Source organism: Fulmarus glacialis, unplaced genomic scaffold, assembly GCF_000690835.1.
Source record: "Fulmarus glacialis isolate BGI_N327 unplaced genomic scaffold, ASM69083v1 scaffold13133, whole genome shotgun sequence".
NCBI lineage: Eukaryota > Metazoa > Chordata > Aves > Procellariiformes > Procellariidae > Fulmarus > Fulmarus glacialis.
This window is the reverse complement of record NW_009204932.1, coordinates 1,794-29,286: the sequence shown is the minus strand read 5'-3', so window position 1 is coordinate 29,286 and position 27,493 is coordinate 1,794. Positions and strand designations below refer to the sequence as shown.

Below are 27,493 nucleotides of genomic sequence, written 5' to 3'. Positions count from 1 at the left end.
CACCTAACACAAGTTAGCCTGTAAGCATCCTGACTGACACTAAAAAGGTTTGAGGATTGGGTGAAAATGTTGCTTTAGTCAACAGGTTCCTGTTTAAAGTGCTCAGAGAAGCTCAGGTGCTCCAGGCAGATAGACATCTTTTGCTTCTCAGTGTTCCGCAGGGACTGCTACTCAGTCTTTAGACCCAAATTAAAGCCTAGGAGCACCCCATTTTTTAAAACCTTTTAAAAAAAGGGCACCCTTTTCGTACCTTTATTTTCATTGCCCATTCCTGATATTAGTGGAAATTAGTACAGGATTCTCATTTAGCAACTCACAATTACTAATTTAAAACTATTAAACTTTGTGCTCATATAGCACAGCTTAGTGTCAGTCAGCATGAAAGTAAGAATTTAAGTGCATTATTACACATCAGTAAACATATATACATGCATAAACATGTTTACAATATATTTATCTTCATCTGAAAAAGTACACTGATACCTTATTTCACTTGTGCCATTAATGTGTAAATAGATGACATTTTCCAGTCCATGCAAAATAATTTTAAATTAATTGGCCAGATTTCCTCGTTTTGAAAACAGTATGGGTTTCTTCAATTCTTCACCGTACATTTAGAAAGACGACAACAAATCAGACAATTTCATTATTAGGGCTCATCGCAGAAATGGGGAAACCAAAAGCAACTCCCAAGTGCTGTACTTTAAAGATTGTTTAACTGCAGGCTGCTCCACTTCCAGCTGGACAGCCCTGCTGCAGTTTACAAAGCCACAATACTCAGACAGATCTAAGAACGGGTTAGACGTTTTCAGTTCCTGTAGCTTTGGTAGAGGTATTTAGTTTAAAAGTTTTACATTCCTCGTTTCAACATCTCATTTGCCTTATCCCAGGCTGCAGAAGGAAGGCTTTCCGGGATTACCATGGGCCACTCAATGCAAGAAGGATAACTGCAATTTCAGCTCTGTCTCAGTGAACAGGTCAGCTCACGCAAAGGCCCCAAAGAAGCCAAAAGCTATTTGGGAGGCAAAGGTGCCGGTCGAGAAGGAAAATACTGTCCCTGAGGTAAACATTTTTGCTGTGATGGAGGAGGTCCCTGAGGTGCACATTTCTGTTGCGGAGGTGGCGGCCTACAAGGGGGACAGAGAAGGGGGCAGTCGTCAGTCCAGGTGACTGCATCCAAAATGCACGTCCCTCTCCCTCTCACCGGGCAGTAGCACCGTGGCCACCGTGGAGACTCCCCCCCCAGCCAGCGACGCTGCTTCTCGCAATCTCAGCTTCTACGCTGAAGACTCATTTGGAACACACCATGGTCAGACTCTGCTTCCCATTGCCTGAAATCCTCTGGGAACCCCAGTTTGTTAACACGCCATTTTTCCCAAAATAGTTTAAAGACCCCCCACAAGTTTCCCACCAACACAAGCTATTTTGAAGTACTCCCTCTCAATACCTTGCACTTTCTGGATACGCATGTTTCATGGCACAGGCATTACATCTTAGAAATACAATTAGAAAGTAAAATGAAAAATAAAGGAAAACTTTCTGTTCAAAGTTAGTGAGAAATGATCCTGTACTTGGCAATAACGTTCACGAATCAGCAAAATGACAGATTTTTGAGTAATTTCTTTTTAAACTGCATATTTTGAGAAGCATTTTATTCACCTGTATACAAGGTTAATCTGTCCCCAGAAAAGCATTCTGAAACCTGTTAATCAAATTAACAGGTGTGAGAGTGTGTAAAATTAATGCTATGGGTAACAGCACTTCAGTTCCACAGTGTGAAATGAAGGAGAAACTTCTTTCAATAAAAGGTCAGTCCTGCTCGCATATAATACGTGATGAAACACCCTAATGCTTACAGAGATGAAGGCAATGACAATCTATATACATCAGCGCAACTGCCAATAGTTATTTGCAATAACTCAACCAACCTTGTCGGCAGCTTCTGTGGCTGTGATGCCTGGTATTGTGGAGACGGGTAGTAAGACTGGTGGTAAGCCTGCTGAGGATGCTGGTTAACTGGGTAAGATGGAACAGGAAAGGTATTTGGTTCCATATCCTACAAAGAAAACATACCGAGAACATTCACAATTTGCACTTAGGGAATTGAAATTTTTTTTCATTAGTTAAGTGACATTTAAGACCACTTGCAAACAAATCTGGAAACGTCAGAGTTGCTCCTTCCTTCTAAGAAACTCAGTAGAAAGAAGCAACGGCAGTCTGAAAAGTACTATATTTTGGAAAAAACAGAAAGGCTGATCACGACAAGTGTTTGTTTTGTTCTGCAAATGTCCTTTGGCTAGTTATTGCATCCAGAGAGATAACTGGTCTGCAAAGAAGTGGGGCTAGGGAGCTGGCAAGCATTGCTCCCCTCCTCGGGTGGGGTGGGGGGTTCTAGTGTAAGGGAAAGGGAGTAGCAAAGCAGGTAAACTGCTTGCCAAGCCAAGCACAGCCCATAAAAAAACAGTGGGAAACTGAGGAGTTCACACCACACACCTTAGGAAATAATTCTTCTCTTTGCCTCTTAGCAAAGAGGAAACCTGATTTGCACAAATGAAAAAATAAAGTAACTTTGAAGCTTTTATTAGGGCAAAAATTATATAAACTGCTTTCATCTGTTACTTTAGAGTAACAGATAGCAAATAAAGTAAAGTGGATCATTCCTACCATGGGAACACCTCTTGGAGCATAAGGCATGCCGTGTGAAAAGCCTCTGTGGTGGTAGTCTCTTGGTTCAGTTTCTGTTCTAGGAGGTGGTGACTGAAGTGACCTGAAACCCAATCGATACGGACTGCGTGAGCATATAACCTTGACAGAATGACTATGCAGGCTAAGAATCCAAGCACTTCGAACCTGTTAGATGGATTTATACTATCTTAGTACATATAAAATGTCAGGAAGATAGTATTTGCCATACCTAATAAGCAACATAACCCTTTTTCTGTTTAGGACTATGGCAGCTTCATTTTGCCACTTTATACCAAAGATGGGACCCAAAAATATAAAACCCATCACCAATGCACGACAACAAACATAATGGTAAAAAGAAAGTTCTCTGCTCCCTCAATTTAAGATGAATTTATCTTTTCTGTCATTGCCCGGGGCAAGCTACATGCATCATTTGATGCAGGGGCCTTTGCCAGACATCTTGGGACTGGAATATGCCTCCACACTTTGGCATTGGCTTGTGTAAACAAATGTCTATGGACTACTTCAAAAGGGCAGAAGAGAAGGTAAAAAGGACAATGTACTTACGAATGGCAGCGTGACATTAATCTTCTACAGCATCGCTTCAGCCTGTCTCTTTTTGCAAATGCCAGAGCAGCAACTATAAGGAGTGGGAGGACCAGGAAAAAAAATACCAGCAGTCCATTTCTCAGTGAGGTGTCTTTGTCTGATGGGGACAAAATGACAGAGAAGAAAAAAAAGTATTACATGGCGTTACCACCACTTGACTCATTGTAGCAGTGAATATTTGGTAGGATCCGTTCTACAACTATTTCCCATTTTTCATAGAAGAAGAAACTAAAGAATCTAGTAAGACTGCAAGATATATGCCCAAATATATTCTTTTCTGATTATCTTTTCACAGGAATTGGCTGGTCAAAGATGAAAGAACCATACGTGCCGTGATACCCTGGGCTATAACAGCATATTGAATTACTAGATCAATACCTAATTTTTCTTCCATTGCATTACTGTGAAGATCTTATGAGCTGAACTGAAAGAGAGGAAAACAGAGCGTCTGCCCTTTGGTCTGATCCTAAATCTTCCTCTTCTCCTACCATTGTTTGCTGTAGGCAAAGAACTCAGGTTCTTAACAATCTCTAAATTTTTATATGCAGCAAATTTCTCCACTGCAGGCTGTGCAAAAAAAGCCTTTCCCTTTTTTTGTCTGATGATTTGAGGCATCTGTCCATGCTCCAATGCGATTATCCAGTCTGTTATTGCATCAACAGAGTGTCTAGCTTCCCCCAAAACCCGCACCATCTTATGAAAAACAGTCTTCAAGATCATTCTTGCAGCTTATAAGAAGGGACTACATCAATCCCATCTTTATATACTCCACATGGGCATTGCACAAGTTTTCTCCAAATTATAGCTTCCTATTTCATCTTCAAACTGTCAGTGAGAAAAGTAAGCTTCACAGCCTCTTTCAGTTTGCTTTTTCACGTGCATGGATTGTGCTCCCCTGCCCCAGGCACCATTTTCCCACTCTTCACATTCAAACATAGATACATATATCTTCCAAGTACATAGATACATCATCTTGCCATGTCAAAGACTGACCTAGTACCTTTCCTGGGGGGAAAACTACATGAAAAAATTCCCTCCCCAACCCATCTTTTCCCTCCACAAAAAAAAAAAAAAAAAAAAGCAAATTGGAAATCTGCAAACAACATAGTGTCACAAACCTCTGTATCTCCCCGTTTCTTTATCACGTACCTCTCTTCTATACCAAAAGTTGTTTGGGGCAGGGACTACATTTGTATGTACTACCAAACGAAGCATGCTGTCTGCACTCAAATAATAAACATAAATAAAATAGTGACTTGTCAACATGCGTTGCCCTAGCCCACCTCGGCCAGATGTTAGTCCTGCCTGCGCTGCAGGTGCACATGCAACTACCTGCAGATACCAGAACAGGGCAGCTACTCATCTCTGCCACCACTGCTAGAAGCAGCATGTCCTTAGAGATGCAGATTCACGTCCACGGATTTGAACCCACATCCTCAGCCAAATTTCATGTTTTGTTTGGATCTAAAAATGGAAGGGGCTTCAGTTCCCAGCTTGGATACAGAGAAGTCCAAGAGGATCTTGGTCCAAGGTGGCAGAAATCACCTGAAGGCAATTAAACCAGCCCAGTTCCTTTACAGATCCCCAGCATCCCAAAAGAGAGAAGTGCACCACCTTGAGCCCAAAACCTTAACTAGAATTGTCTGCAAATGAAACCTGGTGAAGAGCCAACCACCAGCACTTCAGCCACAGCAGTCAGCTGCTTGAGAGCCAGCAGGCACTCTGCGCTCAGCCCAGCACCACCCTTAGCGAGACAGTTGCCTTACAACTACGTGCCATTATAAGGAGGTCCACTGTCCAGACTTCCTCCGTAGCCTTTAGTATTACAGTAAGGAGGGGCCCAGCCTGCTTCACAGTGACAGTTCCTGTTGTTGTTGCACACCTGTATTTAAACAACACAATCATCACAATAAGGTCTACTGAGTAACTTAAGTTTCCGTACATTTAAAAGCAGCATGCAGTAGCCATGACTGTCTATTCTGTCCCTTCCATATCACTCAGCCTGGAGAACTTTAACCAGTAACTCCCACGTCAATTCTAAATAGTCCTTGGCCAGGCATCTCAAGATTTCACATGACTGAGCAAGCATAGCATTGTTCAGGATGAGCTTCCAAAGACGAGCTATCCCAACGGTTTAAAGAGCATGGCTTTTTCTTTTTTTTTTTGTGAGATGCAGAGTTTCAAATTACATTAGTAATACTGGAATTGGGAATTCTTCTTCTCTGGCAAAAAAAATATCATCTTAAGAGCTTTTGTCAAAGATTTTTTTGATACTGTTATAGGCTCTCTTGCCCAGAGACATTTTACAGAGTTTTACAGTTAAACAAAACAGAAAAATTGAGTTACTATCCACCATTTTAAAACTCGCTCAACTTACATAACTTTGGTCCAATTTTTGCTGACTGTTAAAGGCACTTTTCTCGTTAACAGTACCAAAAAGCAGCTTTTTATAGCAAAACCCATCCTCAAGAACGCCACAGAATTTTTTTAATCGCTGCATCTAGCATCATGATTACTTTATTCCACATTAGTTACAGCCTTAAACAGAGAAGGGCAAAAGACTTCTAGGTGCAAAAAAGACTAATATATAGACACTATTGATTAAGCACAATCAACAGTGTACCTGGCTCAAATGGGACTTCTGATTAAAAAAGTCTGTTTACGTATTTGCGTGGTCATTGGCTCTAAAAATCTAGTGTTCTCGTAACAAAGATGTCAGAGGACCTCACGTAGAAATCCTGCCAGTTATATCAAAACTTACAGACTTAGTGTTCGTTGTAAGTGGACTATCAGTAGGAGCGGAAGCTCTTGCTCCACTTACCCCATGTCCGTGACACTGCCTCTCCACGTCACAGTCGTAGTTCAGAACAGAGGCGCTCACGCACTGGAAGTGCCTGCAGATCTAGGGGAATTGAGAGATGCACACAAATGAAGCAAGGTAGCATTTCACTGACCTACCCCTTCTTTCCCCTCCTGCGTTCCCCGGCTGCCTGCTCCACAGCGCACGGCTCTGCAGCCACTCTCTGCTCACTGACCACAAAGCAAGTCTCCTACTCATGCGTGATAAAGCCCAACTCTACAGAAACACGTCTGTTCTACAAAAGGCTTCTCAGTATGGGGTCTGAACTGTCACTGGACGTCTTTTGTCTCTAGTCCGAATGTAAAGGAATAGCAATTAAATTGTGCACAGTAAGGATATGTGGAATGCACATTCCTCTGCTGGGGCTAAGCTTCTAGGCTTTTTAGTTTAGTTGTCTTAAGGGCATTTCTGTGCGCCTAGCTCTTCCTCCTCATTGACAGAGCAAAGATTCTGGCTCTCAAACTTCCTTTCTTCATCTATAAATGAAAGGCTTATTATGTTTTTTAGGCACATGCACTGCAGTACTAGGCAGTGTGGGGAACCAATGGACTCGCTCAGTTTTGCATTAACTACAGGCATCAAAAAAATTAATGGCCATAAATATTCATGAAACAATGCAGCTGAAAATTTTATTCACATGAAAACCCCAAATTTTTACTTTAAGAAATCACTTTTTAATTGTTAATTACCTTTCCAGTATCACATTTGGTGCCTTCATTCACCATTCCTGGGTCCGGGACATCAGAGCCTAGCTGGAAATCTACACCCCAGCACGTGGTGCCTCTAATGGGAGTTTGGATAATAGCAGGCTTAATTCCAAAAACAGGCATAGTTTTCACATTTTCACATTGCAGCTTCCCACACATGGCATTCCTACAACATCAACATATGAATACTGTAGCGACACTTGAATTTATTCTGAGAAAAAGACTATCAACGCATTTGTTATGATCTTTTCTTTCTACTGGAAGACACTACTTGAAAATAAAATTGAGACAACTTGCCAAACAAAATTGAGCTGGGCCTCATTTCAGTGCTGCAAGAGTATGGATTTATCCCTTCTTTCTGTAAGCTGTTGGGATCTTTACATTAAAGAAAACATGATGATTTGCTACTTGTTTCTCTCTATGTGAACACCTTAGGATAAGAACAAATCAATGATCGGAGATGTGGAACACACTCTCCTTGCCACAGCCCCACGTCTGAATGCGTGACAGACAGATGCCCTGAGGCCACAGAACACCGCACGCACGGGAAACTGCGGCACGAGCCCGAAAGCTTCAAACCCAGCTTCGGAAGAATTGCCTGAACATTCAAACTCATTTCAACTATCATGTGCAAGAGCTAAAGCCAGACAATCTAAAACAAAAGTCAACAAAACTTACAATTGCGTAAGTGTGGGGGCTTTAAGTGCTAATAACAGCTTCAGAAATTAGGATAAAACACATCTTTTCTAAGCTATCTCACTGTGGTTTCAGAATGATGCATACATGTCAATAAGGTTACATTGTGGGATAACATGTTTCTCCCCAGTGCACCTGCTAAAACACCCAAAAGTAATACTACAGCACCCAAATAAGGATTCTCAATGATACATTTAGGAACTTCTTGATGCACTGGGCTCAACTCACCAGCTGGAACATTTCTTGTAGTCATGGCCATGGAAACCACAGTTGCCAAATCTGTCACCCTTGGAATTCACTTCAGCAAAACAAATGTTGGGGGCTGCTTTGGCTTCTGCAAACAACAGCCCATCCCCCAGACAGAGGAACCAAGTTAAACAGGGACAGAAACATCTCATATCATCATGTCTCCTTTACACAGAGCAATTACCCTTCTACACCTAGTATTTTCCAAGCAGCACAGAGCGCTTAAGAACTCAATCAAAACAATAAAGAGGTGAAAATGTCAGCACTACAAGGTTCCAAGTTTAAAAAGAGAGAGTAGTCACTTAACATTGAGTCAATTATACCATTTGATATTTTTTCATGGCTTCTTTACAGCTTCATACACTGGAAGCCCCACTGTAATAGGAATGATCAGTGCAAGAAAATTACTACTTGAATCACCAGCACAGCATTAAACTTAACAAAGGAAGAATGTGTGAAGGCTAAACCATAAATACCACTATTTCAAATCCTTTGCCAAAGCCAGCTGGTCTTTATTACAGGAAAACAAGTAAATATATTTTAAATAAACTTAGTATATTCTTTTAGCTACATCTCCTAGAAAAATTGTAACACTGGGCTCTTCCTTACTTGAGCCAAAGATATCCTGACACTGTGCATCGTAGTACTGGCAAACGCCATTGTAACAGTAGGCTTCCTCGTTATGGCACGGGTGACCGTTCTGAACGGTGAAGTCCGGCTGGCAGAACTGGGATGTGCCGTTGCAGTACTCTGGAAGGTCACACTCATTGTTACTCGCCCGACACTCGGTTCCTCCAGGAAGGAGCTAAAGAGAGAGAGGAGGGGGAAACTGCATCAGAAAATAGAAACTTTAGAGACGAACACTGCACCCGACCCACAATATGCCCCCAAAAAAAGGGCATTGATCTGAAGCCCTCGGTGGTGCTGTGTACATGAGTGACAATTCCCCCTCACAGATGCACTGGCTAGGCTAACTCTCTCCTTTTCCTAACCACTGAAGAACACTTCCAAATATTATGTTTGAGTCTCTTACCCGGCAGTTTTTACAGCAGTCACCATAAGCACATTCAGCACCAGATCGAAGTCTGCAAGTACCTGGTTCACAGCAAGGATCACTTTCACATTCCTGAAAATAGAAGTGCCGTGAAATGTCAAGAAATCGCACCCTCTGCCATGCACAGTCCCCTCTCCAGCGAGGGGCACGCAAGGCTACCCTGGCAGCATTTGTAAACCACACAAGCTACTAACCTTTGGTGAACCACAGTCACACTCCTCCCCAGCATCTACCAGCCTGTTCCCACAGTACGGGACGCTATAGGTTTCATCAGGCTTGGGAACGTTGAGCAGGCAGCTTCCACCTTTGTTGAGAGTTAGCTTCTCAAAGTCTTCTGCACTGCAGCTGCTGAAGTTCCTCGATCCCCTGCAACAGAGAACATGAGCTTATCTTTAAGTCAGCCCACAATCTCAGTTTGTAGAACAAGGGTAACATTTGCTTTCCCCATGAGCTGCAAGCGTGACATGACTCTTTGCAAGAGTATTTTGAAGATGAAAGCAACCTGGAAAAACTAAGCGCATGGGTGGGGAGTTCTGACCCTCAGAAAATGCTTTCCCTTTTGTCAGTTACTTACGATGCTCCAGAGCTCATAATACAACTGCTTGCTCCGCAGTGACAGACACGTTCATCATCATGGTTCATCCCCAGGTTATGTCCCAGTTCATGAGCCATAATTGATGCAAACATCTGTATACTGATTCTTCCAAACTGCACAAGAGCAAAACAGAAAAAAATTAGCGGACAGCTTATATTGAGAAAGTCAGTGTTTACTTATGTGCCAAAAAGACACTTCTATCATTCTCTCTCTACATTAACAGGATTCTCAGACCAACTGTGCCTGCTTTCCAACCATGTGCGTGTCATTTGCTTAGTAATAAGAGTCCTTAGATAAACATATTTGGGACACTACCTAACAACCTCTACTTTCCAGTGCAGCTGCAACATTAACACAAAAACTAGAGTTCCCCACACCAGCCCAAATCTCCCTAAACATGCAAAGTCCAATTCCAGTACTTCTGTCATTAGTCCAAGAAAACAAGATTGCTGGGATTGCCAGTTATCCGAGATCAACAATTCAGTTCATTAACGCTCTGCAATTTCACATAAAGAGGGCAGTCAACTGGCACTGCTCTAGGAGTTCACGACTGTGGAGGTCAAGCAGACACCAGAGGACAGATTTGAGAACACCCACAGCTCCCACATACTTCTAAGGCAGGGGCGCTTAAAATGTCAGCAGAAAAATCCTGTCCCTTTTTCATGAGTGCTGCACACTGAGGAGAGGGAAGGCTGAGCAGAGGATGCAGAAAACTACAGAAAAGTTGTGATCCAGATACCACGGAAGTACCAGAAATGGTTGGGGACCACAAAAAAGCCCCCACTAAACCACTTCAGCTTTGTTATTAAAGATTGTGCACTTCCAGGAAGACTTCTGGAGTGCAAAACTCGTATCTTGATCCCATTCACAATATCGCTAAAGATATCTCACCACATTAATGCCTCCTGCGTGGCTCTTGGAGCACACTGTTCCAACATAGGCCATTCCAGCTGTGCCACCAAACCCCTTCTTCCTGCAGCCATGGGGACAAAAAGGAAAGGCAATCATCCCGACTGTACAGACAGACGATACTGCCAACAATACAGCCCATCCACACAGCCACTCAGTACATCGCTTCTGCTTGTGGGGCACAAAATACTGCTTTTCCAGCTTTCCAACGCTAACAAAGGAGCACTGCTAGGAGCACTACTATTGACTGTGGGTATGAATGTACCAATTCAGCTTTATCTTTCTGTTCATGGTTCTTTTATTCTTTTAAATTAAGACAAGAGTTTGCAGAGGAAGTTATCCTCTTCCACATCTTCCCTCTAAATATAAAGAGCTAAATGGTCCACCCTTATAATCATTTGTTTTAATTGGCTGTTAGCTGCCTTTGTACTCCATAGAGATTGCCAAACTCCATAGATTTCTTTCCTTGTTAACTTCCTTTTCATTACTGCCTTATTTTGTTCTACACAGTTCTTAAAGCTTAAGTGCAACAGAACAATACACCACATTTTACTTCATATAAAATAATTTTAAAAATGAGTATTTTTTCAGCCATTTCACCCTCATCACCCGAACAGTGCTGTTCTGCCTTGGAGGAGAAGAGGCTCCCAGCTCCTGCGGGAAGGGGAGCTACCGCTTCACACAAGGGCAGGCTGGGCTGTCGTCCCGTGCGACGCGTGCTCTCGCCTCTGCCCCTTCTCGTACTTTGGGCAGTGACTTCCTAAGGACCGCGCTATCTGCGGGAGCGGGAAGTGCACAGGGGCACACGTCCTGGAAGCTGGGGAGAGACGACAGCTCAGGGAGCTCTGTGCTAGTTTAAGACAGTAGGGACGGACAGATTAACATCACGTGTCAAAGCTCAAACCACGTAGCTAGCTTCTGGATACCAACTGCAGAAACAACTTTCGCTCCATTAAAGTGCAACGCTCTGCACCAGGTTTATGCTCATTTTCAAGCAGAAAAAGCCCTACATTACAAGTCTAACCAGTGTACAACCTGACAAAGGATTATCTGAATGGAAGCTTTACAGAATACAACATATAACATTGCAGGACATGCGGGACAGGAAAAAAAGATATTGCTCTTACCAATGTACCTGTCAGAGAGGACACTGAATTCAAGGACCACAGAAACCTTCTTAAAAATGCTTAAGTTGACTTGTAATGTTTTCACAAGTACATAAACCACAGCAGATTGCACTGGGTTCTCTGCTGAAATACAACGGCTACTTTTGATACCAGAGCATGGCTGAGCAGACAGGAATAGAATAAGCTTCTTAAGAGTCAAAGGGAGGGAACTGCAACTCACAGAACAAACTGGGCACTGTCATGTCTCCGGCGCAAAACAAGATTCTTCTCTCGCCACTGTACAAAATTTGCCAGCACATCACCAGCACCTCCATCTGTGCTAATTATGTTTTCATACTTCCAAATCTCTAGACCAACCAGCACAATGCGGATGTTCAACATGATGTACATCTGGGGAGGGAAAAAAAAAGGAGAAATATTTCAGATAAGAACAAGTGGTCTGGTGTTATATATCTTATTGCAAGAATCTACTTTTTCTGTTGGTTTTTTTGTTGTTGTTGTTTGGTTGGTTTTTTTTTTTAATTTAGTACACAATTCAAATCACCAGAATGCATTTTCCCTGTGATTCAGACTTTCATTAGCTACAGGATCAATAAGAAAATCCAAAACAGAAATAAAAAGGAGTCTCAATCCTGACAAATAGCATCATCTGAAACAGTCAAGTTGAAAGACATGCTTTTTCCTCTAACCTTGACAAATACTTAAGAATTGCAATAATTGCCAACAATCTGTCCTGTCTCTGACTGTATGTAGCACAGGTTGGAAGAGTTCCCTAAATTAATTCTCAAGTATGATGATTGCAGATGAATTTAGAGGTGGAAAAGCTTTCATAGTGATGCATTCACCAAAGCCCACTGTCAATAAATACTCCCATCGCTTTGCAGCCCCTGCTCCTCTGGCACTCCCCTTCAGCACAATGTGCAGGCACAACTCTGAGTTCTATCAAAATGATGGCCGAGGGAACAGGTTTAGCTCCTGGCTTGATAAAAACCCCTATTTCATTCTCACCAAAGTGGTAACAGAACAGACTCCAAGGTGGAAGTTTATGCAAGTAAATAGAGCTGCAGGGCTGCTGCACACAGCATCACTCCCACTTACGCACAGTGTCTTTAACTTACACTGTCAAGGAAGTTTGCCAATTGCACCATGTGTTCTCTTACTTCTGTTTCACTCTTCCCAAAATCTTCAAACTGCAAGACAAAGAAACTTAAGTCGTGAAGAGATAAAGACAAGTGTTAGAAAAAGGAACAAAACATTTTAAGACTAGTAACATGAAAAACATTTTTGCCTGGCTCCAAATCTCCTGTCAAGAAGATGCTAATCAAGACAGCAGCATCTTCATTGCTATTGCTCAACATGCAAGAGAAAACAGCAAAGGCAGTTTTTGCCACATGTTTTCCGTACATTATTAGATTCCTTACTGATAGAAACTCTTCCATAGAAACTGTCTGACAGTTTACTCTTTTCCTGAAGAGTATCGTATAGAACATGTTTATTCAGTTTTAGGTTAGCGTATTTGCATAACCTTGGCTAAAGTGTCAGTGTCTTTCAACAATCCATTTGGGAGTAACGATGACTGAGGGCTTTCCAAGCCATCTCCCAGGAAGTAGGAAGGAAAGCGACACACAATCCCTACCTTTTCTTTATCCACAACTATAAACAGCTCCACATATCTTGTTTGATGTAGGACTGCTCTCTTTCTCTGCAGAAAAAAGTTTTAGAAAACTTCAACTTTATTAATTCAAGTGTAAACAAAAAAATCATGACACTGTCATATTTCACTTGATACAACTAGTGGTTTGAGAGCCACACCCAAAGCACGCTGTGCCAAGACGAAAACAAGCCAAAACCAAGAAGTGTAATCCAATGCAATGACAATTTCTCTATAAGTGTTTTACACTAAAATTTAGCTGCACAAAGATTTCCCATGTTTCAAAAGCGAGAGACCTTTTTACTTTTCACACAGGTTTCTTTAGAAAGACAGCATACATTTTTATAAAGGAGCAGAAAGATACTAACAAGCAAACGCCAACAACCTTGAAGCGAAACACAGCGTTTTTCATACTCCTGCTTCTACTGCAATCTTGTTCCTGTATAGCCAGTCTTTAAATGACAAGGGGGACCTTCACCAAACTGTTATTCTGATGGTTAGGAGAATGGAATAAACAACACAATATTCTCCTGGCTTCTGATACAATACTTTGTTAATGAGCCTCTCCAATGAGGGTAGTGTTCCTGCCCTTAAAAGCCCCAAAAAGCTCCGCCCATGAATAATCTAGCTAGCCACTCGACTCTCACTGCTGTGTGCAGAAGCAGAAGGAAATTGCAATTGCTTTGTTGAAGCAACTGAGTTTTTCAGCAGTGTAGATAGCCCTCTGAATCAGAAACCTTTAGGTATGTGTTAAACCCCAGGAAATCTGATAAGCTGCTTCCATATTCTTAGCTGAACACTCACAAAACGCATTATAGGGGACTGGGGAGAAAACAGTGGAGTACTTACTCGCAGCAGCTGAGTCATACTGGGATGGTGATTTTCCTCTGTATGTTCCCTTTCATGGTCTTCGGTGGTTACTCCACACATCGTGGGCTCTTTCTTCACATTATCCAATCGATATAAAATGTGTTTAGAGCCAGAAGAGGAATCCATGGGCTCAATTCCATAGGTGATGTTCCCTATTGTCACCAAACCCCTAAATATGGTAGTGTGTAAGAAATTCTTGCATTAAGCACAGAGGATAGTTACCCAGATTTTTACAGTAAAACAAAGGAACAATTATTCTTTGATAACTAAAGGCATGTCTATATCTCAGTCCTTGCAAAACAGCATGCTTCATTTCAAGCCCAAAAGCAGCCTTTCACTGGATAGCGCCTTCACAAATACAGCGAATTAAACATTTTTGTGAGAGTCTGCAATGCCCAAGAAATTAAGTCACAGGCCTTAAGCAAAAATGCTTTAGTTCAACTACTGTTGCCCCTTTGGTGTTTGACATGGCATTGCAAAAAAATCAAAGTCCCAAAAGATATGGAAATTAGCCCAAAGCAGAAAAAATTTCCAGTCAAATTTGATGTCCATAAGCTATAGGGCCAATTTTGTAAAATTTGCAGACTAGAGTTCGACTTTCCATTTTTGCACTATGTACAGTTCTTTGTAGTGACCATCTATCCAAATTAGAGAATAAGCCAAAATTTGTGTCAAAGAACGACTTACTGTACTCTGATAACAAATTGTAACTTCTTTAATGGTATTTCAAATATCTATTAACTACATGAATAAAAGATACCACAGAAAGACTGCACAAAGGCATACACTATTGCAGCTTGGCCCCGGTCGATGAATCCCTGTCTGGCTGAACAGTAGTTAAAAACAGAGCAAGGATTTTGTTTCAGGTTCAGCGAGTCGCAAGACTCACGTGACAACAGGGACAAAAGACAAGCTGTGCTACCTGAGCCCCGAGCAGGTGCTGACAGCAACCACAGAATCCAGGCTCCCCTCCACGTATCCCTGATAATGGCAGTGATCCTACATGGGAAAACAAGGGCGCATTACACACATATTCCACACATATCTGCATACCCAGTGTGATCTCTGATCGCGTAACTGCTATGCCTGTCACTGACTCGCAGTAGGTATAACTTGAGAACATAATATGCTTTAAGTTAAAATTTACCACATGCCTTCTATCTACAGTCTGTAGCTTCAAACATGCCTCTAGCTCTACCACAATGTAACAGCTTTTCCTTCACTAACGTACATCTAAAAACTTCCTCACCTGCCTTAGTGCCACAAGGACTTACACATACAAAGCTAATCAAGATGCCAGGGGCACGGCACTCCAACTGGATCCCTACCTCCCTATTCTGTAAAGCAGATTCTCTTCACAACTCAGTGGGGCCGGCAGTTTGTTACACATTTGGGTTTAAAATCCCACTTGCCCACTCATTCTACCTGAAGCCGGATTCAGAGCCGGCGCTGCCAACATGTTATAAATACCAGGCAAGCAGGGCTCAGAAGCATTATCTAGCAACTGGATTTCTTAACTTGACCGTAAGCCATCCTACTCTTGAGTTCTGTCCTCCACCCTGCCTCAAATATTTTGAGGCCAGCCCCTCCCTACCGATTTGAGCCAAATCGCCACTCAGTCCTGCAGAATGTTTGATTTGTACGTAACCTCTCTCCAGCGAGAAGAGGGCAACACCTGCTACCCTCACCAACAGGCGCTGTGCTGCCGAACTTTTTGGTTGCGCAGTACATCCCTCATCAGCCCTGACGAGACAGAATACTTCCATTTTGTCCTCTGTATATACACATTTTGGAAACTAGACAAGGTGGTGGTAATGAGCAAATACACTCCATTTTCTCTGGCAAGTGCATTTTTGAATGTTATTACAGGGGTCAGGTAGATTATGTCGCCTGTTGTTTCAGCAACGAATGCAGAAAGCGCTGAAGGCATGTGCTAATCCTTCAGGGCCACTGTGACTTCCATGACCTCGTGCAGAAAAAGCATTTTTCCTCTTAGTCAATCACTTTTAACTAGGAAGTAAATACTCAGTTGACTCAGCTGCTCTATTTTCAAAAACAAGACCCTATGAATCATATATGACTATCACTTCCCTTTCAAAGGAACAACGTTGATACAGAAGCAGAGTGAAGCCATTAGAAATACTCTCATGCTTTTTGTATCACACGAGCTGCTTTTTACTCTTATTCTGCAGAAGCAATTAAATTTTCAAAGGCAACCTATCAGGCAGCCTTCTTCTACAGAAACAGAGGGCTGCAACTGCTCTTTCAGTGGAATAACTCCAATGCTATGCAGATAACATCCTTCTCAAAGGTCCTCCAGGCTTGATCTCATCCATCCCTTCTAGTAGTTCCTAAATTTCTGTACTAATGGATAGCCTGTCAACCCTCAAAAATTCTTAGAATCACTAACAGACAGCCTCACACAACTGAAAAGATGGGTCAGCAGCTGACCATTCATTTTGGCTTGTGGACCAATCTGGAAGACTATTGTGTGTAAAAGTAAAAGCTATATATTCAGTCACTAGACCACCCCAGTCCTGCTCCGTGTGTTCTGGTCCCCGTGAGAAGCAAGGCCTGTGTCCAGAAGCGATACCAACACTGCACTGTGCTGCACGACACGGACAGCACCACTTTCAGATAACGAGACACCTGACAGCTAAGAGGAGCATTTCGTTTTCAGAGAAGAGTAGCTTTTAATTACATAGCAATCACCTCCACATAAGAAAATACGGGCTTATTACAAGCTCTGGGCTAGAGCCTCATCCAAAATCAAGGCTTCTCTCCAGGAAGAGTGCAGCGTGTGCACGGGATTAGAAGGTGGCCCAGTGAAAAATACAACTACCATTTTGTAACACGGCTCCCTCATCCTGTAGATGCTCAGTGTTCAAGTCACCTTCAGTAAGGGTATAAAAAGAAAGAAATCCTACCTGGATATCTGGATATTCAGATTGCAACTTCCCCTCCTTATTATAGGTATAAACTGTGAAATCTTTGGGCAGCAGTTCTCTGTAAGGAAAGGGGAGAAGGAGTACAAGAGGAATTTCATGAAATGACTACGACACTGTAACAGGGCAGTAAGATGATCCTAATCAAAAGTGTCACAAATACATAAATTGCAATTAAGTAAGGAAACATTCAAAAGGAAAACCCACCAAAATTAACAAAGAAATTATGCATTTCCACAGCAAAATCCAAGATATCAGAATGGCAGAACCGTTAATGAAATCAAATCAACCACCTCACACCGGGTAAGTAAAACAAGCATCAAAACCCGTTAAATTGTGCTTAAAAGCTTGCTTTCATGCAGAATTAAAAAAAAAAAATCAGCACTCAGTCTGCTGCCAATGACTTCTCTTCCCCAGTTTTGGAAGGAAGTGCATGGGGAAAGGCTCCCACGATTAAGACTGCTGACCCATACTGGTAAATCCATTGATGCAGTGTAGCTGAATTCCCATGTTTCCGAGGGTCAGGGGCTTGGCAAGTGGCAGCTAGAGATCCCCAGGGGCTTGTACATTTAAACAGTTATGTTTCTTTTGTCTATTATGAGGGCAGTTTTAAGAAGCAATAGCCTGATAAATGGTAACTTGCTGTTGCTGCAAGTAGCCCTTTAAAAATTAAACTCAGGACAGACAACATCTATATTGTCATTGTATGTTATGGATATTAAAGCCTTGGATATAGTCAGCTTCCTCTTTTATTAGTATTCTTGTGCTACTGAGACAGGAAAAAAAACCCCTGAAACAATAAACAAAACCCAGAAGAAAGTGAAAATATTTACTTGAAATAGAGTTCAGTTTGTTTATTTTTAGACGTGAATGGAGAGAGTCTTTTCAACGATTCCCCAGATCCCCTTTGAGCAAACCACTGCTTCCTTCACTGAAAGGGCATCACCAGGGTTGCCGGAGTTCAACAAAATTTCTCACTGATAGCCAAGACTGTGTGACTGAATCCACTTTTGCCGTCTTTCTCTGTAGATTTCGCAGAGCTAGCATGTAACTGCAGTTCTCATAAAGAACCTCAAGAATTTGAACTCGCATGCTACCTGTCAGCTTGTTATTTGGCCACAACAGATGGAATTTATGATCTAAAGAAATTCATCACTTACTTGTTCTTTTCTAGATGAATCGTGTATTCTTTTCCCTCTATCTCAACAGCATACAACACCTTGTCCTGAATATAAAAAAAGTTGCATTTTACTCATGTTACTGAATAAAACATTCTTTGAAATCAACAGAAGTTTGGCAGAAAACAGTCTCTGCAAGCTCCATTACTGTTACGACTATAGCATTCAAATCACTACTGTCACCTTCCATAACTCAGGACTAGTCTGTATTGTTAGCCTGTATAGATACAGCTGTAGTTGCTGGAGATGCAGCTCATACCAACAAAATTTAAACCACCTCCTACAGGGATGCAAAAGTCTCAATCTGAGCTGCCTCTCCCATCACGCTTCTTGCTGGTACCCCAACGCCGGTCAGGGAAGCGGGTGTTCCTTGTGCTCCTAGCCAACTTCACTGAGCCCACAAGACTTCGCAATGAGAAGCTGACCACAGGCATCAGGATTTGCTCTAGTTCCCCTGACATCCAGCAGACAAAATGGCTGCCACGTCCATGCATTGAAATTGCCAGATACTGAGCTAGTAAACTTTCCTTCTTCCATCTTGCTAGTTGCTCCAGACCAGGAATAACCACGTGTGGGCATGCCTGAAGCCTACTTTGCAATTGTCCCTACCTCTGGAACCTGGCATCCCTTCCTTTGTAACTGGGGAAAAGTCACGTGAAAGAAGCCATTTCAAAATAGCTTTGTGGTTTTTCTTATTCCTTCTTTCTAAGACTTCCACAGAAAAACTCGTAGTTACAGCTGGAAAAGGACAACACCGTTTTATTACTGAACATTCACAGTGAGCCAGTACCTCCACAGCCTTACGTTGGCCAAGTGCTACACACAGCAACTAGGGCCCTGAAATATTAAGTGGATAAGCTGAATCACCTGACCACTACATTAAACATCACACCAGGAGCACTAGTCAACGACTGCAATAAACTGCAAGGCATTTTTGTTAATATTAAATTCTGCCAATGTTTATAAGATTTGTGACTAAACACAGTTGCTCTAATCCAAAAATTTTGAAGAGTGCAGTCTTTAGTTACGCGGCTACAGCAGAATAATATAGGCTGGAAAGTACCGCTGGAGGTTGTCTAATCCGAGCCCCTGCTCAAAGCAGGGCCAGCTACAGAGTTGGCCCAGGCTGCTCAGGGCCTCCTCCCGTCAGATTTTGAGCATCTCCCAGGATAATGATTCCACCACCGCTCCAAAACTCATTCCAGTGCTTAACAACTCTCATTACAACTTTTACACACAGATCAAAAATTCATTGCAGCAACTTGTAACCTCTGGAGCAGGGAGGTATTTACCGTAACTCAGCTAAAGGCAATGCTAGGGGTAATACCTTTTGTAGGGATGGATACTTGTTTGCTGCTAGATGAGTCCGATAGTGTCTTGTGAGAATTTCAGGTTCATATGATTAGGAAGTAGATACTAAACTGAAGGCATTTTTAAGACTGCCCAGTACCTGTACTGAGGAGACATTGGAAGCCTCTCGCCGTTCTCTTCCTAACCTCTGCGGAATTACAACTTCATAGGAAGACAACAGAGAAACCTGCTGGAAACCTAGAAAGCAGAACAAAAACACTGGATAAAGAAACAAAGCAATAAGAAGGATAAGGTGCAAGGAAGAAAACGCTATTTCAGGAAAAGCTTTTAGGAAGGAGCCAGCCTGTGATTCCAGTGCAGGTCTCCAACTTATCACAGACCCCTGAAACTGGGCTGCTCAGCGCGGGTCTGCAGCACTGCGCTGGGCGGATTCCTCTGCCACTAGACTGGCATCGTTTCTTATCGCATACTTACAAGCTCTACTTTTAAGAAACAACATAGCACCACATTGCCAAGGCACCACAAGCGTTTAGAGAGCTGTAACCCAAACAGAAAAAGCCAAAGGCCCTGATGCACATAGGAGAGCACAGAGCAAATCTCAAGAGCAAAGCACACCTGGATTGCCTGTAAAAGGCCAGACAAAACAACACACAAACAGCAGAGAAGACATCAAATTTTCCAGAAGGTTTCAAATTGAAAGCTTCGCATTCCAATTACTGTCTTACAAGTATCGAGAGCTGTAACCCAAACAGAAAAAGCCAAAGGCCCTGATGCACATAGGAGAGCACAGAGCAAATCTCAAGAGCAAAGCACACCTGGATTGCCTGTAAAAGGCCAGACAAAACAACACACAAACAGCAGAGAAGACATCAAATTTTCCAGAAGGTTTCAAATTGAAAGCTTCGCATTCCAATTACTGTCTTACAAGTATCTATCTCATACACCACCACTTTTCATCATAGAGCATTTAACAAAGCAGGTCAGCACAGAAAGAACTTGTTCAAGGACACACAGAAAGACAGTGTCAAAACCAGGTATCCTGTGCTGCAAAGCTCGACCGCGCAGCCTCTCTAGATTAGTTCCCAGGGGCTCCAGCAGTTCCTGTGCTTCCTAATGGCACGGCGGCACAAAGCCAGCCCAGCAGAGCTCAGCCTTACGTCCTCGCCCTGCACATCACAGCCAGACTTCTGACACAAGGCCAGTACTACTCATTATGTTCTTAGAGAGCTCTTAAGGACCTTATAAAAACAAGTGAGGTGAAACAAACACATGCAACAAAGTGGCCTTTTGCAGATCACTTTATAAATGATTTGCATATGCAACATCAGCCAGATCCTCTGATTGAACAACAACCAAACAAAAGTCTATGGTCCAAGTTTCCTTTATAAGGCATCAGTATTTGCAAGCAACTGTTCTATATCGACTGTGTAAACAATAATAAATTGCATACGTAAATGACTTTTCCCATCAACAGTCTGCTGTGTCTGGCTCGGGAGCCGCTCCCCCGGGAAGCGGGAGGTTGGTCGCCCAGGATTGCAGGCAGGATTAAGAGCAATAGCTTTACTAGCTCATGGCAATGGAATCGGTGAGCTCATCAGAGAAGCCTGAGCTTCCCGACCCAAAGGTAGGGGGGAAGGGAACAGTTATCCTCCTTGTCACCATTTCTCTCCAGAAATAATCGCCACACATCTGGGGAGTGGTGAGGGGGTGTTTAGTTTCTGAGATCCTCCAAAAACTCTCAGAGTGGGACCAAGATGCTGCATTCATTTAAAAACCAGCCACTTCGAGCACACCAAAACTCATATTGCAACTCCGAAGGCGTCTGTGCCTTCGCGAGTCACATGAAGGCACTGCGTGCTTGAAGTCTCTGTGGGAGGCCTGCTCCATCATTTGGGAAATGGGCTGGAGCCCCCACGCAGGCTTTAAATGCCATGGGTTCCCCTGAAAGCCTCCCTGAGGCAGCACCGCTAAGCTGCAGTGACATTCAGACCCCTGCAGATGCTTTTGCAGCCTCTCTTCCCGTCCCCAGCAGGCTGCTGTGCAACCTCAGCACTATGAATATCACCTCGGGTCAGCGCTTCAAACGGGCATCCTGAAATGGGCTGGAGCCCCCACGCAGGCTTTAAATGCCATGGGTTCCCCTGAAAGCCTCCCTGAGGCAGCACCGCTAAGCTGCAGTGACATTCAGACCCCTGCAGATGCTTTTGCAGCCTCTCTTCCCGTCCCCAGCAGGCTGCTGTGCAACCTCAGCACTATGAATATCACCTCGGGTCAGCGCTTCAAACGGGCATCCTGGTAAGCGATGCCTCTCTTCCCGTCCCCAGCAGGCTGCTGCGCAACCTCAGCACTACGAATATCACCTCGGGTCAGCGCTTCAAACAGGCATCCCAGTAAGCGATTGCCCAAGTGAAAAGCACATCCACCCTCTGCACTCTCTTTCCACCGATACCCCCAAAAAGGAAGCAAAAGCAGCTAGATTACTTTCAACTTCTCTCACATTACAGCACATATGTAAGTCCATTTGGAGAACACAGACGCATTGCAGTGCACCTATTTGTAATACAGCACTTTTGTCACACAAGCATTGGCAGAGGGCTGTTATTTCTCAAGAAATAACATAGTACACATACCGCAGCAGAAGTTTCATTAATTACAGTGAATGTTGGAAAAAGGTATAAAAAAGGCAGAGTTAAATTTCCTGAAAATAGCCCTTATGTTCACAGGCTACAGAAAGTACAGTGTCAATACCTCCTTGGCCTGAAAACAGGGGAGGGAAGGGCTGCTTCCTTCCCTGGGATGAACCACCAAAAGTACATACTCCGGCAAATCACTTCTCTACATTTGTCATTTCCAACCACACATTTCACTTGTATCCGGTCCCGAGCCCTTGCACGTCGCTGCTCTGCACTTGTTACTTCCCCACTGCCGTCCAGAAGTGCCTTTATTAGTGGGGGATGTGACACTGACATTTGGACGGAGTTTTGGAGACTCTTAGGACACACACTACAGAAACAGCAGGGCACGGTTAATCTTCGCAGCACTCAGAAAGTGGCATGCCTCCCCAAAAGCAGCTTGGAAGCAGAAGACAAAGGAGTGAATCATCATATGAAGCTAGCAAAACTGGGAGGGATTTCTGGGAAGAGTGAGAAACGGCACTAAAAGAGTACAATTTTCAACTCTCCAAATACTCTGACAGTTCTCCCCCCGCTTTCTGCTCTCCTTCCCTCCCTTCATTACCACCAGTTTGGGAGTTGGTTTCAGGTACAATGCTTTATTCTTCCCTTCATTCTGGGCAAAATTCATCAGAGGAGGAGGGCATGTTTGTCTTGATTAACAAAGTGCTTCTTATTACGACAAGCTAAAATATAAGGGTAGGAAGGCACCACCTTGCTTTCTAGTGGAACTAAAAAGAGAAAAGCAGCCTTCACATTCAAAGTTCAAACTTAATGCAAATAGCTTTCCCTTTAACTTGCAGTTCTCCTTCCCTTTCTGGCAAAAAATCCTTTCTCTCCCCATGTTTCAATACAGATCAAATTGACAACAAGCCCGCTGATGTACAGAAGAGACAAGAGTGTGTGTTGTGGGATTCTCACCGGGACAAAACCGCTCCGCAGTGCCTGAAGGCACAGCACGCCCCTTCACCGGCAGCCCCAGAGCAAAAGCATCTGTTATGGGCAGGTACCTCCATTACATTGACCCTCACTTTATAAAGAACCTATTTCCATGCTGACTGCCCCACGCAACATTTCACGCGTCGTTAGCAACCCTCAAAGAGGGCACCAGACTAGTTAATCAAAAATCCAATGAAAGGGACAAGTGCAACGAAGCAGAAATCAGAACATGCAAAAGACAGTCCTGCCCCTAAATCTTCCTCCTACAAAGGCTGCTACTAGGGGACGGGCCTTTTTCTTTCCGAGAAACACAAATCTTGAAAGATATGTCCTTAATCCAATAACACATTGGCCACGTCAAGTCCCACCTAGCACCCAACGCTCTTTCTAGTGACTGACACATTCAGACTTTATCTCACCCCGGGAAGAAAAATGTACTCAGTCTGACCTAATTAGCACCAGCCGAAATTCTAGCATGGACAAGGCAGTTTGCCGCTATCGCAGCAGTCTAGATAAACGCTAGGTTCCAGCATGCTGTGAAGGCGTTATCAGTTATGTTCCTGCAACCACATCGGTATTAAGATGCTACCCTCCAGTCAAGATGGTTACTATCCATGAGAATTCATCCATACATTTCAGTACAAAGTAAAGGCGGTTTAATTCATAGCAATTAAGCAAAGGCAGAAGTGACAGCAAAAACCAAACCCAGATACTCAGCTGTTTTCCACATAAGATGTTTGAAGATATTTATATTCTGTTTTCCTAAGATACACTAATTTTTGTAGCTTTTTCTCCACCCCCTTTTGAGAAACTTCATTGCAATATAGTAAGCATGGCTCTCAAGCACAGTAGCTTGCAATAAAGTTTTCAGTAACTTGCAGGACTTCTTGGACTCAGGTGCTTCCTGCCACTGGCCAAGGCTGCTGTCTGCGCTGTGTATCACCACTGAGAATACGCTTCTTATCATTCATTCTTGGGTGTAACACTAGTTGAGATTGTATTTCCAAGGAGAAAAAAACAATTGTATCCACTATATTTATCTTGTCTCATTAAAGACTGCCTTTAATTACCAAGCATTGGAGGCAACTAGGAAGATGTGAATCATCTTCCACTCCCTGCCCCAAATCCACAGTAGGAATTTCGTGCACGTTCCATAGCGTGCGGGAGCTTGAAAACCATCGAAACGTGTCATAGCTGTTATGGCTCTCCAGACGCTGAGGTAAGCTGTTAGGGTATTCACTCCCCGACAGGTAAGATCTATATTCAGCAAAAGTCAAGCTGCATCTCCTGTCTTCATAGACCTTGGCATGCCTGCAGATCATTGGCTCATTTACAGAAATACAGCACACAGCTACATCCACCCACACCGAACAGTTCACCCCAATTATCACCCTTCTTTTTCTGTAACTCTTGCCCAAGCCTACTAAAGTGAGGTCAAAGATAGACTCTTCAATGGAAGCAAAAAAAAAAGAAGTAGGAAAGTTTAGACTGTAGCCTATTATACCACAAAACAAACTCATTTCATAAAAACAAGCTCATCGGCATGTGACCAGCTCAGCAGCTCAGGCTGCAGACAGAGGCTAACAAGGAACATGCAAAAAACCACCCTTCCCACACCGAGGAGGATTGGGTTCGCGGAGACAAGGCTCAAAACCGTCCCACCTGCAGCATCACAGGGTCCAGCAGTGCACTGGGACTGCCAGCAATGGCCGGAGGCCTCGACTTCTGCTCTGACCACCCCTTTTGGATCCCCCGCTGCTTTCAGCATCACAAGTGAATCCGAAAAGCATCATTCTGTACAATAAGCAAAACACAAATTCCTCTGATACTACTCAAATTTGTTCACAGCTGTCTATCAGTGAAACTCAGAGTGAGGACACCAAGTATGACCATTTGCTTGTACTTGCCTACTTCAATTTACTCAATCCCTAAGTGAGAGTGGAAATAGAGCCAGGAAAAAAATCAGCACCACACAGAAGTAAGGCGTCGCTAATGCTCTCTTCGGATTTATCCTGTGCCTGCATCCACCCTGGCAACTTTTAGCCATTTTACTATAAACATAAAGGCTTGACCAAAACGATATTAAACCTAGAGCATCAGTTAGCAGCAATGAGTTTTAATCTTCTGTTAGTTGTGTGCATGTCTGAGTCAAAAGATGCACATTGCTAAAGCATTAAATACACAAACTTATTAAATTAACCATTGTTATAATGGATTACAATTAATAGATGAGGTCAGCTGCACCAGTCATTCGACACTTAGGCAGCAGACTGCTCACTAAGAAGAGCTAAAAGCTTTACAGAGTCACCTAGTCCATCCTCGGGTCTCAGGGTAAGATCAGTTCCACACAAAGCACCTCCAGCAAGCATCCCTGATATCCAACAGGTTTCCCTCGCTGTGTTTTAAGCCGTATCTCTAATCCCCAAAGGAGGTGGACAGTTTACTCCCCTTCTGTCTGGCTGCAAATTTTCAGATTTTCAAAGTGTACTGTCACACTCCCCTCTCCTTTCCTTCAACTAAGGCCAATATTCAATATTTCTTCGTGGACCCTATTTCTTAGGTCTCTGACCATTCATATTAGGCTCTACTGGCTCTACTCTCCAGTTAGACCGTACCTATCCTGCAAAAAGGATCCAAACCAGGACACAACAGTCCAGTGAGGCATCACAAGTATCAAGGTTCACATGCTTTGTGCATTTATGTATCTCCACAGGTTAATCTTCCATAACAGACAGCATGGCTGATTCACTTGTTGTTTCACCCATTCTAACACTCATTTCCTTTCCTGCCAACATGCTCCTGCACCCCATTTTTCACCCTCTCGTGCTTGTGCAGATAATAATTTCCACTTCAGCAGAACGTTTTGCACCCGTCCTTCCAAAGCCGCATCCTTCTGCCAGATATTTCTCTCGTGTCCACATTATCAGGATTGCTAATCCTTTCTTTAAGGAGCTGAATCCTATCTGACTGGAAGGGTATTAACTGCAAATTCAATTCAGTATGCCTTCTCTGTATCCCATTATCAAAATCTTAAAGGATTTTGCCAAGGAGTATCTGTTTGAGTAGAAACTTCTGTGAACTGGCTTACAGATGCCCTTCCAGAATGACATGTAACCACCGATTACTTCTTCAGTGTATTTCTTCAATCGATTACCTAATAGGAAAAGCATTTTTAGGTGCAGTTGACCCTTCCACTAAGATGACAGCTGTAGTAAAATTTACTCTTCGCATTACTAGAAGCAAAAATCTCCTGCACTTTCACTATGTAAATAATATCCAAGTCCACTTAAAAATATTGAGACATTTATACAAAACACCAAGCTAACAAATCTTCTGCTAAAAGTAGGAACATTTCCTATGAAGGCAGCAGTTTCAGTTCCTCCCACACCTCAAAGGCTAAAGAATGCCTTGGTGGTGCCCCATCCCCAAAGCACCTGGGAACATCAGGCCAGCTGTTCTTCTACAGGGTACTCCTCCTTGTGACTTTTCTTTCCGTCTCCTCCCTCCCTTGCTCTAAATCTTCAGACCAAGTGGGTTTCCTTGTGTCACAGCGCCTTTTTAGAAGGTAGGAAAAGGTGACCAACTATCATGGCAAGAGAAGCAAATTCATCTTGATTTATTGCTTACCTGGAATATTTGTTTAACATTAAAGCTGGCAAGATTGGTTAATACAATTTCTCTTACTGGGGCTGTTTGACATTAATGAGGATATTGAGCTCTTCTACAGCAATATTTCCTAGAAAATTCTTACCTCCCTCTTGCTGAAATCCTGACCTATGCTGTAAGTGTTTCCTGTCTAGACTCTTACTATTCCTTCTGCCCTTTCTAAAGCCACACTAATTTATCTGCAAGACAACAGCTACTCTTTTTCCACAAAAAGGACTATTGCTCCTCTTCTCTGGTACTGTTCACAACATCCTCTCCACCTTGGAACCTTCTTACAAGGAGAAGCAGAGCAAAGCCACGCTACCCTCTGGTGCAAGACGATTAATCTCACCGGGACATGCTTCCTGCTGGGTCAGCGGCCCTGGAGTCTCTGCCCTTCCACCCGTGACAGCCTTGCCCATGGAGAGGAGCTCCTCGCACATAGAGCCCACTCACTTCCTCCACATCTTGTCAGCTGTGCAGATGTCAGCTCACTTCCACAGGGGAGGTTCGTGGGAACGCTTCTCTTTGGAGATGTCGCTATCTTTAAATTTGGCCACCAAAGGAGACCATGCAATACCAATTCAATCACAGAACTCAGTAGAGTTGAGCAAATAAACTTTTTTTCTTTTTAATTTTAGCTTGAGAAATGAGAATGATCGAGACATGCAAAAAACTATAAAGTCATGTTTCAAACTTCCTTTTTCCGAAAACAAAGCACTACGAGAGGCAACATTAGCTATACTGAGATTTCTTTCCTCTTTTTATTCTTCACACAGAGGAAATAACCACAA

At 43.0% G+C, this 27,493-nt stretch overlaps 1 protein-coding gene across 1 annotated transcript; it reads right to left on the bottom strand.

Annotated features, from left to right (window-relative positions):
* Positions 1-401: 401 nt before the first annotated feature.
* On the bottom strand, positions 402-19,680 carry ADAM9 (ADAM metallopeptidase domain 9; the record flags this gene model as incomplete). Its single annotated transcript, XM_009575190.1, has 21 exons — positions 402-1,127; positions 1,929-2,056; positions 2,665-2,767; positions 3,253-3,391; positions 5,071-5,176; positions 6,116-6,196; positions 6,844-7,027; positions 7,786-7,891; positions 8,413-8,608; positions 8,837-8,929; positions 9,052-9,223; positions 9,432-9,565; positions 10,344-10,425; positions 11,709-11,878; positions 12,607-12,678; positions 13,125-13,190; positions 13,989-14,178; positions 14,932-15,008; positions 16,937-17,015; positions 18,115-18,179; positions 19,583-19,680. Coding segments are annotated over 21 exons (2,456 nt in total), but the record flags the coding sequence as incomplete, so codon positions are not given.
* Between the last annotated feature and the right edge of the window lie 7,813 nt (positions 19,681-27,493).